This window comes from Platalea leucorodia, assembly GCF_965183815.1.
Source record: "Platalea leucorodia genome assembly, chromosome: 3".
Lineage (NCBI taxonomy): Eukaryota > Metazoa > Chordata > Aves > Pelecaniformes > Threskiornithidae > Platalea > Platalea leucorodia.
In genome coordinates, this window is record NC_138825.1 from 127268299 (window position 1) to 127283322 (window position 15024).

The 15024-nt window shown below is 53.9% G+C and overlaps 1 protein-coding gene across 1 annotated transcript in view; it reads right to left on the minus strand.

The window, feature by feature from the left end:
• Positions 1 to 251: 251 nt before the first annotated feature.
• SELENOI (selenoprotein I) overlaps positions 252 to 15024 on the minus strand; it is a 36195-nt gene continuing 21422 nt past the window's right edge. Inside the window, exons 4-10 of the mRNA XM_082306565.1 lie at positions 14721 to 14795; positions 14011 to 14273; positions 12127 to 12235; positions 10756 to 10804; positions 9198 to 9378; positions 7991 to 8173; positions 252 to 5869 (exon numbers count right to left, since the gene is read on the minus strand). Coding sequence (XP_082162691.1) covers positions 5753 to 5869; positions 7991 to 8173; positions 9198 to 9378; positions 10756 to 10804; positions 12127 to 12235; positions 14011 to 14273; positions 14721 to 14795 — 977 coding nt within the window. The 3' untranslated portion in view covers positions 252 to 5752. The remainder of the gene's footprint in view (positions 5870 to 7990; positions 8174 to 9197; positions 9379 to 10755; positions 10805 to 12126; positions 12236 to 14010; positions 14274 to 14720; positions 14796 to 15024) is intronic.

Consider the following 15024-nt stretch of genomic DNA (forward strand, 5'->3'; position numbering starts at 1 on the left):
AAACCCATCGCTCCAGCCGGAGCCCACGGCAGCTTTGCCACCCACGCCGTGGCGAGCGGAGTTGCTCAAAGCGGGGCTGGAGCTTGCTCCTGCCCCCCTGCGCTGGGCTGCCTGCTCAGCAGAAAGGGGAAAAAAAAAAGACAAACACCATTAAAAGGCTTGGAAAATTTTATTCTTTACTGAACTTTAATAGTTTTTTGTTTGGTTTGAACACAATAAATATTTCAGTAATAGCATTTAACAGACTGGAATTCAAACCCACTGCAGTACCTAAACTCCCAGCGACAGGACTCCGGGGAAGCGATGGGGGTCCCTGGGACCACGGCAGCGCCGGGACCGCTGCTGACGGCCAGGCTGCTTCGTCCGGTCTCTCTTTAGGGGCAACCCTGCGCAGAGGGACCAGACTCGCTCGGCTCCGGTGGGGAGCCCGGCAGAGCACCCCGAGCCCCAGGGGAGCCTCGGACGGCGGCTCCTCAGAAAGGCTCAACGGGGACAGGACAGAACCAAACCACCGCACCAGCACAAGCCCCGTACGCGTCTTCCCCTGCATCATTTCGCAGTCCCCACGGCGCCAGGACAGCGGCCGGCGGCACCGGCTCTCCAGCCCCGCGGCGCAGGGGGCCGGTGGCAGAAGACCGGGCTGCAGAGTCCGGTCAGTGCCTCCAAACTTGTTTCTAGAAGGACGAAGCAGCATCACCACCTCCTTCCCCACCCTGCCCAGGAAAACCGAACAGCCACACAGACACAGGCCCTCGAAGATGCTCTGAAGGGTTGCGGACAAGCTCCCTGCCCTGCACTAATACCAGGGGCCCCGTGGTAAGAGCCCAGAGAGCCGGGACTGTTTGCAAAACCACTCAGAGGTAAGGGTTGAGTCTGAAATGCTCCGGTTCCCCCCACAGAGCCCCTCTGCGGGTTGGGTTTGACGCTGCTGCCTTGGTTTGCCTTTAGGTGCAGGGTTACAGCTGGAGAAGAGCGCGATTCAGCACTCACTCAGAAGACCAGAGCCAAAACCAGCCTGGGACCCACCACCCTCCTCTGCCAGAGGGGCACCAGCACAACACGGACCGCTGCCAACACCAGCATCCACTTCAGCTGAAAGGTGGAGGGACAGAAGCAGGCCAGTCTGAAACACCGCCGGGGGGAGCGGGGCGGAAGGTTTTGATTAATGAGGTCTCCAAGCTGAAGCACAGCACCAGCTCCCAACAAACAGCCACCGCTGGCTGAGATGAACGGCACCTTGGTGGGCGAGCAGCGAATTTCACCAGGACCCTCCGCTCCTGGGGCAGTGACGCCCTGACCACCTCCTCGGAGACCAGCCTAGAGACCTCTCAAGCCAGGTCTGACCACACCTGGATGGGCCAAAGGGTCTTCTACAAACTAACAGCGACCTTCTCCAGAAGCAGAGGTCAGCATAGCACCTACCGTCACCACGTCCCACCAAGAGCAGCCTCCACGTCACCTCGGCCGCTGCTTCGACACGGCACAGCAAGGGAGAACAGGCGGGCAAAAGCAGGATGAATCAAGTTTGCAACCCCACGCCAGGGTTGCAGACCTGCGATAGAAAAGCGAAGAGTAAACGAGCTTTTAGCTGACCCAGCTCCATCACCACCGCTGGCCAACGGCACCCAAGCAAGGCTGACAGACTGCACTGAGAGCCTTCGGGGTGGGGATGCACTGAAGGCCTCCCACGTCTCAAGCGAGCGATGCACGCTAAGCAAAAAGGGACAACTGGAAACGAGACTCTGCTTCAGGGCAGCTCCTGCAGGATTCGGAAGGATGCAGAAACCCCGTGCGCAGTTTTGCCATAAATTAAGGTGACCAGAGCTCAGCTACCGCTCGTGTTCGCACAAAAATCAACTGTTCCCTTAGACCCAGGTATGAAAAAGAAAAAAGATCTGAGCCAGTTTCCGAAAAGCACTGCTTCTCTGGAGACTTCCCAGGTCTATCACAAGCAGGCACAGATGCTCTCAGAGGAGGAGAGTTTAGGGGCCTTGCTAGAACTGACCTGACCGAGACCAAAACAGCTTTCAGACCACAAACTGCAGGTACTCAATGCACCCGGGCGGTAACATCAGGCCAGCTCTGTTTAAGGAGCTTAAATATATGTTTCCAGAGCCTTAGAAGCTCATGCTTACAACGTGCCGCTCCCCTGGCTCTGGCGAAGCCGCCTGTATCAGGCGGCTGATGTTTCCGAGAGGAGAGACCGCTGCCGAACCCCTGCAGTGACCGACCGCAGAAGAGAGGAGTTAATGGCGGCATGGACGCAGTGGAGGAAGGAACAAGCTAAAACCACAGCGCGTAGGTGCTTGTTTGCAGGCCCGCAGGTCAGCCACAGCATTTGTACTTGTAAAACGTCGCTTTTAGTGTGACGGCCAGTTTGGCCCAAACCCCAGGAGGTCCCAAAAACCTGCACTTCACCCTCAGCCCCGGCTCCGCGTGTGAATTCCTGTGCTAAGTCCCTGGATCGGTGCAGAGGCAGGAGCTGTGATACGAACCACGGGATTAAGATGAAAAGGGCTGCAAGCGAGGCCGCCTCCCTGCCTGGGCTACCCAAGTCCTGTGCCGGCAGGTCCCAGGCTGCCACAAAAACCTGCTTCGGAGCGAAGGCTGACCGGCCGCAGCGTGGCGAGGCCCAGGAGCAGCCGGCAGCGCTGGCCACCTCTTCCCGCAACGCAAGGACCTGCCTGGAGCCCGAGGCCGGGAGACCGCCATCCCAGCGGGTCTTGAAGGACTGCACCTCTCCCTGAACGGGTTGGGGTTTTTTTTCCTGGTAATACTCTGTATTGAGATAAAATGTGCAAAACAGATTTAGGAAAGCAGCAGACAGTCCTATTATCAACTCAGCAGGTCCATCAGTAATAAAGAAAAATAGGATTAACACTATCCCTGGAAGAAGAGATAACACAGATCAGCTCTCAAATACGGGACAGGAGGAGCCGAGGAGCGGGCGCACGTCCGACCCGGCCCGCGCAGGGCTCCGTCCCGTCCCGCGGACGGAGCCTAGCCAGCAAGGCAACCACCACACCACCACCCTCAGATGCTGTGAGCGAGGAATACGTTTATTCTTAAGACTTAAAACCCATTATCATTAATAAATAGTTTGTTTCTCAGCATGCCACACGCCACCATGGCAAGATGGTTTGGTCTTTCTGTTTGCTTCCATTCCCCTCCCAGAATCTGGGAGCAGAAATCACTGAATTTCTAAGAGCCTGAACAAAAACCCCCCAGCTTGGCAGCAGCCCGAGCCCGGAGCAGAGTCAGCACCGAGATCAGGTCTGCTCTCTCCTCGCTCTGCCACAAGCCCGGTGGCACCGGAGCCAAGCGAGCCTGTTTTCCAGGAGATATTTTTCTAGTTCCAAGGTGCAATAAATTAAGGCACCAAAAATCCAGGACTCTCCAAAGATAAAGCCTGTGCAGATAGGAAGTGGTTCCAGTTTTTAAGAGATCTTTCCCCTAGAGCACGACAAGTACTTGCAGGGTTTTGGAAAGGAAGCCCTGCTTCCACACGGTCGTAACTTCACAAAGGGGTTTTTCAGGGTATATGACGTGCTGCAAAAGCGTACCAGCTCACAGCTTGGTGAGACAACAGACAAACAGCGTATTACCCAGACAAAGCGACATCCTACGACTTAAGATCAGGCGACTTCTCACAGCGTTAGCACTGGCCCGGTAACGCTACTGGGAAGAGACAGGGCAAGGCAAGCTCCAGGCTTGGGACCGCAGAGCTCAGCTGAAAGCCTGAGGGAACGGCTCAGTTATTCCCTGGTCCTGCAAACTCGTAACTACAAAGTAAATCATCCAACCTCCACTTTTTCTCAGTGCTCCTAGCACAATTTTGCTATCTGAACACGTCCCATAGATAAAGTGTTGTGTCCCGTTTTAAGATTCCCTGTAATTCTTGTGCGAGCGTGACTTAAATTTGTCTCCCTTCATAATTATATTTCATTAAATAGCAAGAGTCAAAAATTCAAGCGCAGCCCAATTCTTTTGTACACTTAGGTTTTTTTTCTGTACAACGTCAGTAAAATATATAGGAGTAAGCTACTTTATTTAATAAACTCTGAACACCATTTGCCCCCTCTCCCGGATTAGCCACCCCTCCCAGACGCGTGGTGGCCGTACGGACACGCGAGCATACAGACGTTTGGCCGAGCCCTCCCACGACGGCCGCCCCAGCTCGCTCCGCGCCGGGCGTACCGTGACTGAGCAACCCTGACGTCGCGTCCCGAATTCATGTGCTTGCCTTGGGATTTCAAGTTTCATAGTCTGCGCAATAATGATTCAAATTTACAAAAGAAAAAGCGTTAAATAGTAGTTAGAGTTTGAAGGTTTCCTAAAGCAGGAGTCTTCACCTGCAGAAGGAAAACGCTGTGACCGAGCTTCTACGAACCACGTTGCACAATAATCAGTGTATAAGCGACTTTGTTCCCATGGTAGATTACATATGCACAATCTGCTGTGCTTGTTCGCTTCCGGATGCAGCCTTTCCAGAGCCTGGGTTTAAGCTACACTCTTCATTCAAGCACAGGTCTTCATTAAATAAAGTGAACAGAAAAGAAAATCAGCATTCAGTCTTCACCACCCCACTCTAACTCAATTACAAAAACAAGTTAAAAAAAAAAAAAAATCAACACAAACATGTCTTTTACAAATGCACAGTAAACAAATATATCCCTGGATGAGACATGCAGCCGCTGGGGGCAACGGTTTTGAAAATAAAGTGATATTTGGAAAGGACCCCACCACGCACACGCCTGTGAGCTTTCTGAAAGCGCACACACAACCAACACAACACTTATTAAGGTGCTTCTCCGAGCGGTGGAGTTGCTGCCGTTGACGGTCTGGCGGGAAGGGCGACGCGCACCGAGCCTGGCTGCGCTGCTACAAAAGCAGCGGCTCCGGCGGCGTGCGATGACCCGGCAGAGCCGACCTGAAACAGCAAGTTCATAGCGGCAGGGAGAGGGGGGAGCGTGGCTCTGCGTTAGACAGGCTGGTGTAAGCCACTTTCTGCTGCCGATCGGAGCCCAGACCCCACTCCCCGGCGGGGAACGCAGACGGACAGACAGGAACGCGGTCGAGATGTGGTCCCAGGTACCCACAGCTCGAGCGGGGGAGGCAGAAGCCGCCTTCCCACTTTTACACGAAATTGAGCCCTGATTTTCTAAGCCCCTCAAGTAGAACATTACTAGAAGTTTCGTGTGTTGTTCTTTTTTTCCCTCTTAAAAAAAAAAAAAAAAGGTGCAAGTATTTGTCCAAATAGGTGAATGCAGGAAGGCAGGACAGAACGTGGGAGAACTGTCACCATCTGCTCCTTAAGTACCAGCCCGGGACAAGGGCTGTCCAGCAGGATTAGGGACAGACAGGAACTCCCTCGACCACCAGGATGTTCCCCTGACCTTGTAGAAATCAGCTGTTATGTTGGTTTTGGTGACAGGTCAAGATGCTTTGCTCAGGTAAAGCCATTTGCACCCCCAACCGGCTTTACCTGAGCAAGGGCTGGAGCTTGAGGTTTCGCTGGGAACATTCAGCTGGTCTAATATACAGTAATAGTGACCTGAAAGGCTACCCTCCTCGTCCAGTTTCACCCAAAACCGAAAGCTTGCATTCGTCGAACAGCAGCGGGGGCTGCCCCGTACCAGTCCTGCCCTGGCTGCACCGGATACCGTGCGTACTTTGCCCTGATGTCTGTCCAGAGGATAGGTTTAGATCTGTGGTGATGGTTGAAGTATTTACAGGTATTTGCAGCAGTTATTTACAGTACTTCTGCAGACTGCAAGCCGATTTTCTCTTCCTCCACTCCTAGTCAATCTGGAGTGGGCTTCTTTAGCGAGAAGGGCCGTATATTGAAGTGCCTGCTCAGCTGGCTCACCTGCGGACAAGGCAGACAACAGGACTGGGTTAGCGAGGCTCGGAGGGAGGAGGGAAAGCGGGCAGAGCGCCAGACCGGTTCCCTGGATGGCCAACAAAGCCCTGCCACCTTCCTGCACCACCTTCCCCACCCTACACGCTCCCCACGGGCGCAGCAGATCCGGACCACAGCCTCTGCCTTGCGCTGTGGGGCCGGCCAGGCTGCCCTGCCCAGGCACTGAGCCCCGTCCCTGCCAGCCTGACGCTGGGCCCGGCCGGGCACGTGGCCCTGCAAGGTTGCAGCCTCGCTCCCTTCCCACACCTTCCCAAGTAACAGCCTGGTCCATCCGGGAGCAGGCTCAGCTCCGTTCCTGCCCTCCTCGGGGGCAGGAGTCAGAAACGCCTGCCCTGAGCCCAGGCACGCAGGATTTTACCCTGCGGTACTGCTCCCTCTCTGCCCCTCCCAGCAATATTGTTGTTATTTGCTTAAATCAATTTGATAATCTCAGATACCTATGTGAAAAATTGCTCCCCGAATCCATTTGCAATCCAAACTGGGGGCCGAGTGCTTTGCATTGACCATGAAGCCACGCGCAGGAGGGTTACAGAGAGGAGGGGAACCCAACGCCAGGCTTTGGATAACCAGGCGCCTTTTACACCCGCCTCTGGAAGAAGCCTTCCCCACCTCTTTTGAGGACATGAGAAAACCACAGAGGACTGAGCGCTGCACCACCAAACGAGCTTTCAGGCACGGCCCGGAGAACCGCAGACAGGAGGGTAAAAGAGACGGTGTGGCACCGGCACCTGGTGACTGCAGGGTAACAGTCATTGCAGAACGGCGCTGAGCAGCTCCAGAGGCCGAGCTGGGCACAGAGTCAGGGCAGAGGGTTTATTCCCAACTGTTACTCCCGAATTCAGAGCAGTTGGGGATTATGTCCCAGTCACAGAGCCTTAAAAGGCTCTTCAGCTCCATAAAGGCTCTTTCGTGCTGGAAGAGAGGACTGCACAGATGTGCCCTCGGAAAGCCGGAGGTGGGGGAACCGAGGGGAACGCAGACTCGGGAGCAGAGCGCTGAGACGCTCGCTGCAGGGGATGGGCGAGCCTGGGCAGACAGGAGGATTACACCACCTGGCCAGTCCCCCATCTCCAGCTATGATTCCAAGACCAAATTTATTTAAGCTTCTTAGCTATTCAAATCCTTCTTGCATAGAAGCCTCATTACACTAATTAGAAAGACAGGACAACCTGGCTATTACTTCTTTGCTGTAATTACAGTTCAAACTCAACTCTGGAGGCTCCACGTCAGAGCAGGGGTTCCCGGGGGACAGGGCTTCCCAAGGAGGAGGTACGCAGGCGGCAGCAGCCAGCCTTGCAGGGGACACGGGGTCCCTTGCCCTAGTTCCTCAGCAGCTTCCCGGGGCATTTCTGCTGGGACTCAGCCTCCTCGGAGTTTGTGTCCTCTCTTAATCAAAACTCAGGGAGCGAGGCAGAGCTGGCACAGAGCAAGGGAAGCAAATCGGTCCCTGGATCTCTACACAGCCCTTGCAGCAGGGGAGAAGGCAGAGCAGCTGCAGCGTGCCCCCGTTCCCGAGCAGGGACGTCCCTCCTCCGCCCTGGCTCTCCCAGCGACTCCAGCACAGGGCACGTCAGCGAGGTCGCAGATGGAACTCATCAGCCAGAGTAACACGGACAGCAGGTTAACTTTTTTATCCTGAGAGTCCCAAATTAAGCACTCCTGCCCAACAGGCAGACACAATACCTGCTGCTCTGGGTACCTACTGGAGCCGCCCTGCCCAAGGGTGTGGGTCACCCATGCTGGCTTACATCCACGCCGGCCTCTAAGCTGCAACCGCAGCCAGGGTGAGTTAAACACAGCAGCAGAGATGCGAGTATTTGTTTCAAACTGATCTCCAGTACAACAGCCCCCCATCCCATTATGCGAAGCTCGCCTCAAACCCACACGAGCCTCTGGCACAGAAGTCAGCTCAAGTTTCACAGACAGCATGACACAGAGAGCCGTTCCCGCTGACATTCCCGTTTTTAAGCGGAGCGTTCTCTGCCCCAAACAGCAGCAGCACCCAAGCAAAGCCTGCAGCCAGAGCACGGCAGCCAAGCCCGAAGCCCACGTGCCGAGTTCACCTACCACGACCACTCCGTAGTGGATGTGCGCCAGGGTGAGGAAAGCAGTTAACAAGTAGAGGAGAAGCGTTTCGCTGTTCGGCGCGAACCCGGACATCACCACGAAGAGCACCGCCGCTATGGGGAGCAGCATCCAGTTGAGAGGCTGGCAGCGTGTGCTGCTCATCTGACAGACGATCAGTTGGCACTGCAGGAAGAGAAAGCTGTCAGAGCTTGCACCCAGTATCACCTCTGCAAGCCCAGAGCTGTCCACAGTGCAGAGAGGACGGGCACACGTGTACATGTACCAATCGCCTCCGCTTGCAACTATCATCACGCAGTTTCCCCGAGTTTCTCACTCGGGATCTTTCTTTGCTTTGGAATTCCTGTGGGAGACACAGAGCAGAGCCTCGTGGGGCAGGAAGGTAACAGGGAAACAGGCATCAAGGGCATCTTTAAAAGAAAAGAATTCCCTTGAGCTGACCAAACCTTACCAGCGTTATCTGCAAGATCATCAGAAAATCCTGCCAAGCAGCAGCGTGAGCTGCTGGACCCAGGGTACGGACACACGGAGCTGCTCAGCCACACAGAATCATGGAATCATTTAGGTTGGAAAAGACCTTTAAGATCATCGAGTCCAACCGTTAACCCAGCACTGCCAAGGCCACCACTAAACCATGTCCCTCAGCACCACATCTCCCCGGCTTTTAAATCCCCCCAGGGATGGGGACTCAGCCCCTGCCCTGGGCAGCCTGGGCCAGGGCCTGGCAGCCCTTTGGGTGACGAATGTCTGAGGTGACGAGCGCAGGTGCCTTTGTTAAGGTCTCCAGCAAGCACAGATGCAATATGCAGCTAAATCGGATTTTGACAAAAGCTTTAGTCCCCCACATTTTAAGTTTATCCCAAAAAAGGAAGCGGGAACTCCTTTCGTATTAGCAGTTTGCTATTCACAACACAGAGGCTGCATGCCTGTGTAAACACACTCAATTTAACTAAGTCTCTCGTTTCTCAAGAGTGAGAGCTGCAGCACAAAATTCGCAGACCCCAAACCCTGTCTGCTTTCCTGTTTGTTCTTTCAATCACAGCAAAATAGAAAAGCTGTTAAGTTAATCTTCGCATCTCCCTTCTCCCCTCACATTTGAGCCGGTCTTTTTCTTCCTGCCTCCCAAGCGTCCTGGCAGGCTTCACACTCCCCAGGGGATCAACTGGAGCATAAAGCAAAAGCGGCTTACAGAAATGTTAGCGAAGGCTGTCCCAACCATGAAATAGAAGAGCCTGGGATGGACCTCCAGGATGTCCATCGGAGACATGAAGATCCACGTGGTGCAGAGCAGGAACAGCAACACTGGGGATACCAGTGGCAGCATGATTTCGTACACAGAGTGGTGCTTCAAGGTGTTATTTTTATAGGCCCTGAAACACAAGCAAAGAAATGAAAATACATGGAACCGCAGCTGAGAAATACCCGGTCCCTGCCTTCAGGAGAGGGCTGCAAAATCTCATTGGCCGTTCTGCTACCCAAAACTGCTGATATCAGTCAGAACCACGGTCAGAGGAGGAAGACGCATGCTTTCATTGTTAACTCAGAAAACTCCTGAGTTACAGAGGCACCTGGCTGGCTGGCTCTCTGGGTTAGAATCATGGAATCGTTAAGGTTGGAAGAGACCCTTAAGATCATCGAGTCCAACCGTTAACCCAGCACTGCCAAGGCCACCACTAAACCACGGCCCTCAGCACCACATCTCCCCGGCTTTTCAATCCCCCCAGGGATGGGGACTCAGCCCCTGCCCTGGGCAGCCTGGGCCAGGGCCTGGCAGCCCTTTGGGGGAAGGAGTTTTTCCCAATACCCAACCCAACCCTGCCCTGGTGCAGCTTGAGGCCGTTCCCTCTCGTCCCATCGCTTGTTCCTGGGGAGCAGAGACCGACCCCCCCGGCTCCAGCCTCCTTTCAGGCCGTTGCAGAGAGCGATGAGGGCTCCCCTCAGCCTCCTCTTCTCCAGGCTGAGCCCCCCCAGCTCCCCCAGCCGCTCCTCCCCAGCCTTGTGCTCCAGCCCCTGCCCCAGCCTCGCTGCCCTGCTCTGGCCACGCTCCAGCCCCTCCATGGCCGCCTTGGGGTGCGGGGCCCAGCGCTGAGCACAGCATTCGAGGGGCGGCCTCCCCAGTGCCCAGCACGGGGGGACCATCCCTGCCCTGCTCCTGCTGGCCACACCGTTCCTGACACAAGCCAGGATGCCCTGGGCCCTCTTGGCCACCTGGGCACCCTGCTGGCTCGTGTCCAGCGGCTGTCGACCAGCACCCCCAGGCCCTTTCCCGCCGGGCAGCTCCCAGCCGCTCCTCCCCACGCCTGCAGCGGTGCCTGGGGTTGTTGTGCCCCCAGGGCAGGACCCGGCCCTGAGCCTTGCTGCCCCTCACCCCGGGGCCTGGGCCCATCGCCCCGGCCTGGCCAGGGCCCCCTGCAGAGCCTCCTGCCCCCCAGCAGACCAACGCTCCCGCCCGACTGGGTGTCCCCTGCAAACTGGCTGAGGGTGCCCTCCATCCCCTCCTCCCGATCATCAAACAGGACAAGCCTACAAAAACTGGGGGCCCTTCTGCAAGACCCTGCTGAGCAGGCTGCCAGCCCACTCCTCCCAGCGCAGCCTGCAAACTGGGACCTTCTGGTGTGTCAGAGCCACTTTGCCACACTGAGGACAGTCGTCTGAAAACTACTAAGGAAATCCAGTTATAAGAGGCTTCGGGAGCTCTTGCAAAGGTGCTAGCGCAGGGAGGGAGACCTGAGGATGGAGAGACTTACTTGTAGAAGTTATACAGGCTCATCGGCAGCGTCACAGTGAGCGCACAAGCTGGAAGAGAAAGAGCTGCGTTACTGCCCCGCGAGAGAGGGAGACCATCACGTGCACCCCACCAGCGCAGGCGGCTGTGCTCTGGTTTAAGCTGCTCGCATCAAAAATAGCTCAGAGGTGCACCAAGAATAGCTCGGCACATTTAACAGTCGGTGCTCGTTATTCTGGTCCAAGAGCTGTAATTACAAGATAAGGTCTGCTATAAATTAAAGATATTTCAATTTTTAAAGGTTGCATTAATGAGCCCAGTATTATGCCTTAAACAGTTACAAAGTTTAATTATAATACTCTCCTTAATGAGACATGAAGTGAGTTCAAACTCCACAAGTGACATGGCTGTGCACAAGTTTTCAGCCTTCAAAATAAAGCCAATTTGCTATTTCTCCCAGCGTGAGCAGGCATTTTCAGTTCCCATTTTGCAAAAGAGTTCTCGTCATCTAACTTGACAAATGATACAAAGAGTTTAAATAACTTTGAAATTCTAGACCTCAACAGGGAACATCATCAGCTACGCTCAAACCCACGCGAGTCTATCGCAACTCCTTCCACGTTGATCGAGCAGTAGGTATTTTAACAGAGCTGTAAATATTCCTGCTTTTAGTAACCCAGCTCCTATCCAAGCGCACAAATCCGGCCAATGTAGGCATCGTGCTCTATTTTTCATATCGGAAAACTGCATTTATTATTCATATGTTAAGTTATATGACTGCCAAAGGAAAGCTCAGAATATCCACCTGATTAAGCAAAGTGCAAGCGTTAGATTTAACACAATTCAAGACATACTGACGTGAAATTAAGTAGCTACAATTAACCCCTAAAGAAAGGGACACAGACTAAGAAAAATTAAGCTAAGAAAGAACTTGTGATTAAGCCAAATTTCATTAAGCAAAGACAGCAGCTCTCCCCTGCTAAGCTTCACCTGCGTTACCCTTCCCTTTGCAGTGGCTTGTTCTGACTGACCACTGGAGAGAAAGGCTGGGCTTTTATTTGATATTTTTATTATTATTATTTAATTTTTAGATGGTTGGACGGAGGGCAGGATCCCCAAACAGCAGAGTGTTTTTCCCCACCTCCGTGGCTGTAACCTCCCTCCTGCAGCAGCCCTGGAGTTAACTTCTCCAAAGTAACTACGCAGAAGACAAAAATCCTTTGAAATCCCGGGAAAGGGCAGGCTGCAAGAACACCCTCAATTAATCACTTCACTAACAGCCCACAGGAGCTTTCATCACAGCAAACAGAACAGCGTTATCATGTAATTAAGACATTGGGTTTCGTTAAAAAGGTGGAGTTTAAAAGACAGGCTTCAACATGGAGTTTCTTACCAATAATCATTGTAGTGAATAGGTCTCTATATAAGAAATTAAACAGGAAAGGTGCATACCAGGCCTCAACTCCCACAATGGCTGTCACTATGTAGACAATTGAAATGGTCTGAAAGAAAGCACAGGACAAGCAGGCGTGAGCAACCGGCCCGGCAAGTCTGGCAGCAGCCGGCCCGGCAGCGCGACGCACGTGCCAGGCAGCTTCAGGGAAATGCAGCTCGAGAAGTACGCTCCACGCTACATCGTGTTCGCTTCTCCCCACCGGCAGGAAGGAGAAAAATAAAAGAAAATCCACAAACACCCCATGTTACGAGAGCAGGTCTAATAAGCGCAGTAGCTGAGCTGCTGAGGATACGACCCGGAGCTGCTCCTCGCAGCACGAGCAAAGATGCCCTCGCACAGCCTGAACTCACAAGATGCCTGAAGCACGGAGAGAGGTTTTATAGAATCACGGAATCGCTTAGGTTGGAAAAGACCTTTAAGACCATCGAGTCCAATGACTTTGTACTACAAGTTGCAGTGACCCCGGAGGGTTTGTTCAGGGACTCTTTCTTATCCCTCTGCTGAAGCAATTACAGGGTAAAAGCTAATAAGGGATATTGCAGTTTTAACAGTAAGCCTGAAGCTGGGTGAAGCAGGCTGCAGGGCAGCTTAGCCCTCCACCCCCTGCCCTTCTGCAACAGGCAGGGATCTGAAGGCATTAGGGTTAAGCAATGGTTTTGGAGAAAGGGGGTGGAGTATAGTCAGAGGAGACCAGCTCCGATCTCCTTTTACTAGCAGAGATGATTATTGCAATCAATGCAGCTGCATTAATTGCACTCTCCTTCCAACGCGTTGCATTTCCACCCAGCATCTGACGAGCCAGAAGATAAAGGAGCACTGTGTGCGGCGCGGTGCCGCGAGACGGCACCCGGGCTAGGGAGGACGGCAGTACAGGTGAATCATGTCGTCCAGAGCCTGCTCCCAGTTCTGACAGTCGCTTCAGAAAGAGCTTCCTGCAGAGAAGTCCTTAACGAGAGATGGACATGCCAACATACCAAAGGGTCCACCACCGTCAGCCTCGGCGTCGACTGCCCCGTTACCAGGGCACCTTCCCAGGAACCTGTGCTCCAGGCACAGTGATTAACATGCTGATTAGTTACTCTACTACATTTTGGCATGCATCCTGCTAGCGCCAAAAGGAACCCCAAACTTCTAGACTTGAACATACCCACGTTGGGGTAATGCAGGCAACTAATTAGAGCAACGATTTAGGTGGCCGAAACATGCATCTGAGGACAGCAGAAACCAGGCGGAGGAAACAGAAGGCAATATCCATTCTTCAAGCCTGTTTTTGTGGAGAGTCCATCTACAAGAGCTACTTGGAACAAAATAAAAACCACACTGCACAAACCTCCTTGGATTTAATGGTTTTGAGCAGATGAACGCTAGTGCCACGTGACCCCGGCTCATTAAAGCAATTATAGCTCAAAGTCATGCAAGCTCTCCTCCTCCACGATGCCTGGGGACAGGCTGAAGACACCCACCTCCAGAGCGCGTTGCAGTGATGGATTTAAATCACAGAATGGTTTGGGATGGAAGGGACCTCCAAAGGCCACCCAGTCCCACCCCTGCCATGGGCAGGGACAGCTTCACCCAGACCAGGGTGCTCAGAGCCCCGTCCAACCTGGCCTTGAATGTGGCCAGGGATGGGGCATCTCCCACCGCTCTGGGCAACCTCGGCTGGTGCCTCACCACCCTCAGCGTGAATTTACAAGGCTTTGGACACGTGGCAGAGCTGCACGCAGCCCTTGCACGCCTCAGTGGGCACTGCCGCACCCCAGGCACGCTAGCGGTTTATTGAGCTCCTGCTGAAGCCGAGCAGCGGCTGCGGCGTGTACTTACCACCTGGCTGATGTCATATCCCCAGGGCAGGAAGAGGATCCCTGTGTTATACTTCTCCCAGTGGGAGAGGATGAATGAAAACAAGACCACCCATAAGAGGAGGTAGAGAACGAAGACGCTGACACCCGTGGAGCCCCGTCCAAAGGTGGAGTAGACCGTCACGACAAAGTACACGCATGCCCAGCTGTCCAGGCCGTGATCAAAGAGCTCTCCCAGGGGCGTGCTGGAGTTGGTCCGGCGAGCCTGTTTCCCATCAACGCCATCTGGGAAGAGAATAAAGAGAAACGGGGAGTTTTGCTGGACGCCCCCACACAAAGCAACGGGCCGGTTTGCAGCTGACAAAGTGCACGCAGGCAGCGAACAGCAACGTTCGCTACCTCCGTCCTCTGACGGGGAGCGCACTTCCCACCCCCCTGCTCCACTTGAGACTGAAAAATACAATAAAGTCTGACGAGATTACATTTATTTAAAGCAGACTGAAGACAGAATTTCACAGTTCGTCTCCGAGTCGGTTCCAGCATCCTCCTTTCACATCAGCTGCTCTGGGACAACTTCCTTCGATCCGCTTTGCAAAGCGGCTCGCAGGAGCTGCTCCAGCAGCCCAAGCAGCAATGGATTAGCGCGTGGCAGAAGCCCAGAACCAAAGATTTCTCAACGGTCTCGCAGATAAGGCGACAGACACAAACCCCCACGATTAACTGAAGTCTTACCTAACGTATAGGCAATGAAGTTGAGGAGACCCACAACAACCCACACTCCGTTCGGAACGTGCTGGTGATCGGGAGCTGCAGAGATCAGAAAGACCCAGGTCAGGACAGCTCAGTATGTACGTTCAGTGGGTTTATTTTGGCACAAGAGGCACGGCAACGAGGACCGGCAGCTCACCAAGACAAAGCACCTACACAACTCAAACAGTGAAACCGAGACGTTAGCTTTCCAGGACGTGATGGCAGAGCTGTTCCACAACGGCACGTTGAAACTGGGTCACCGAGGACTTTGCTTTCTAGGACATAC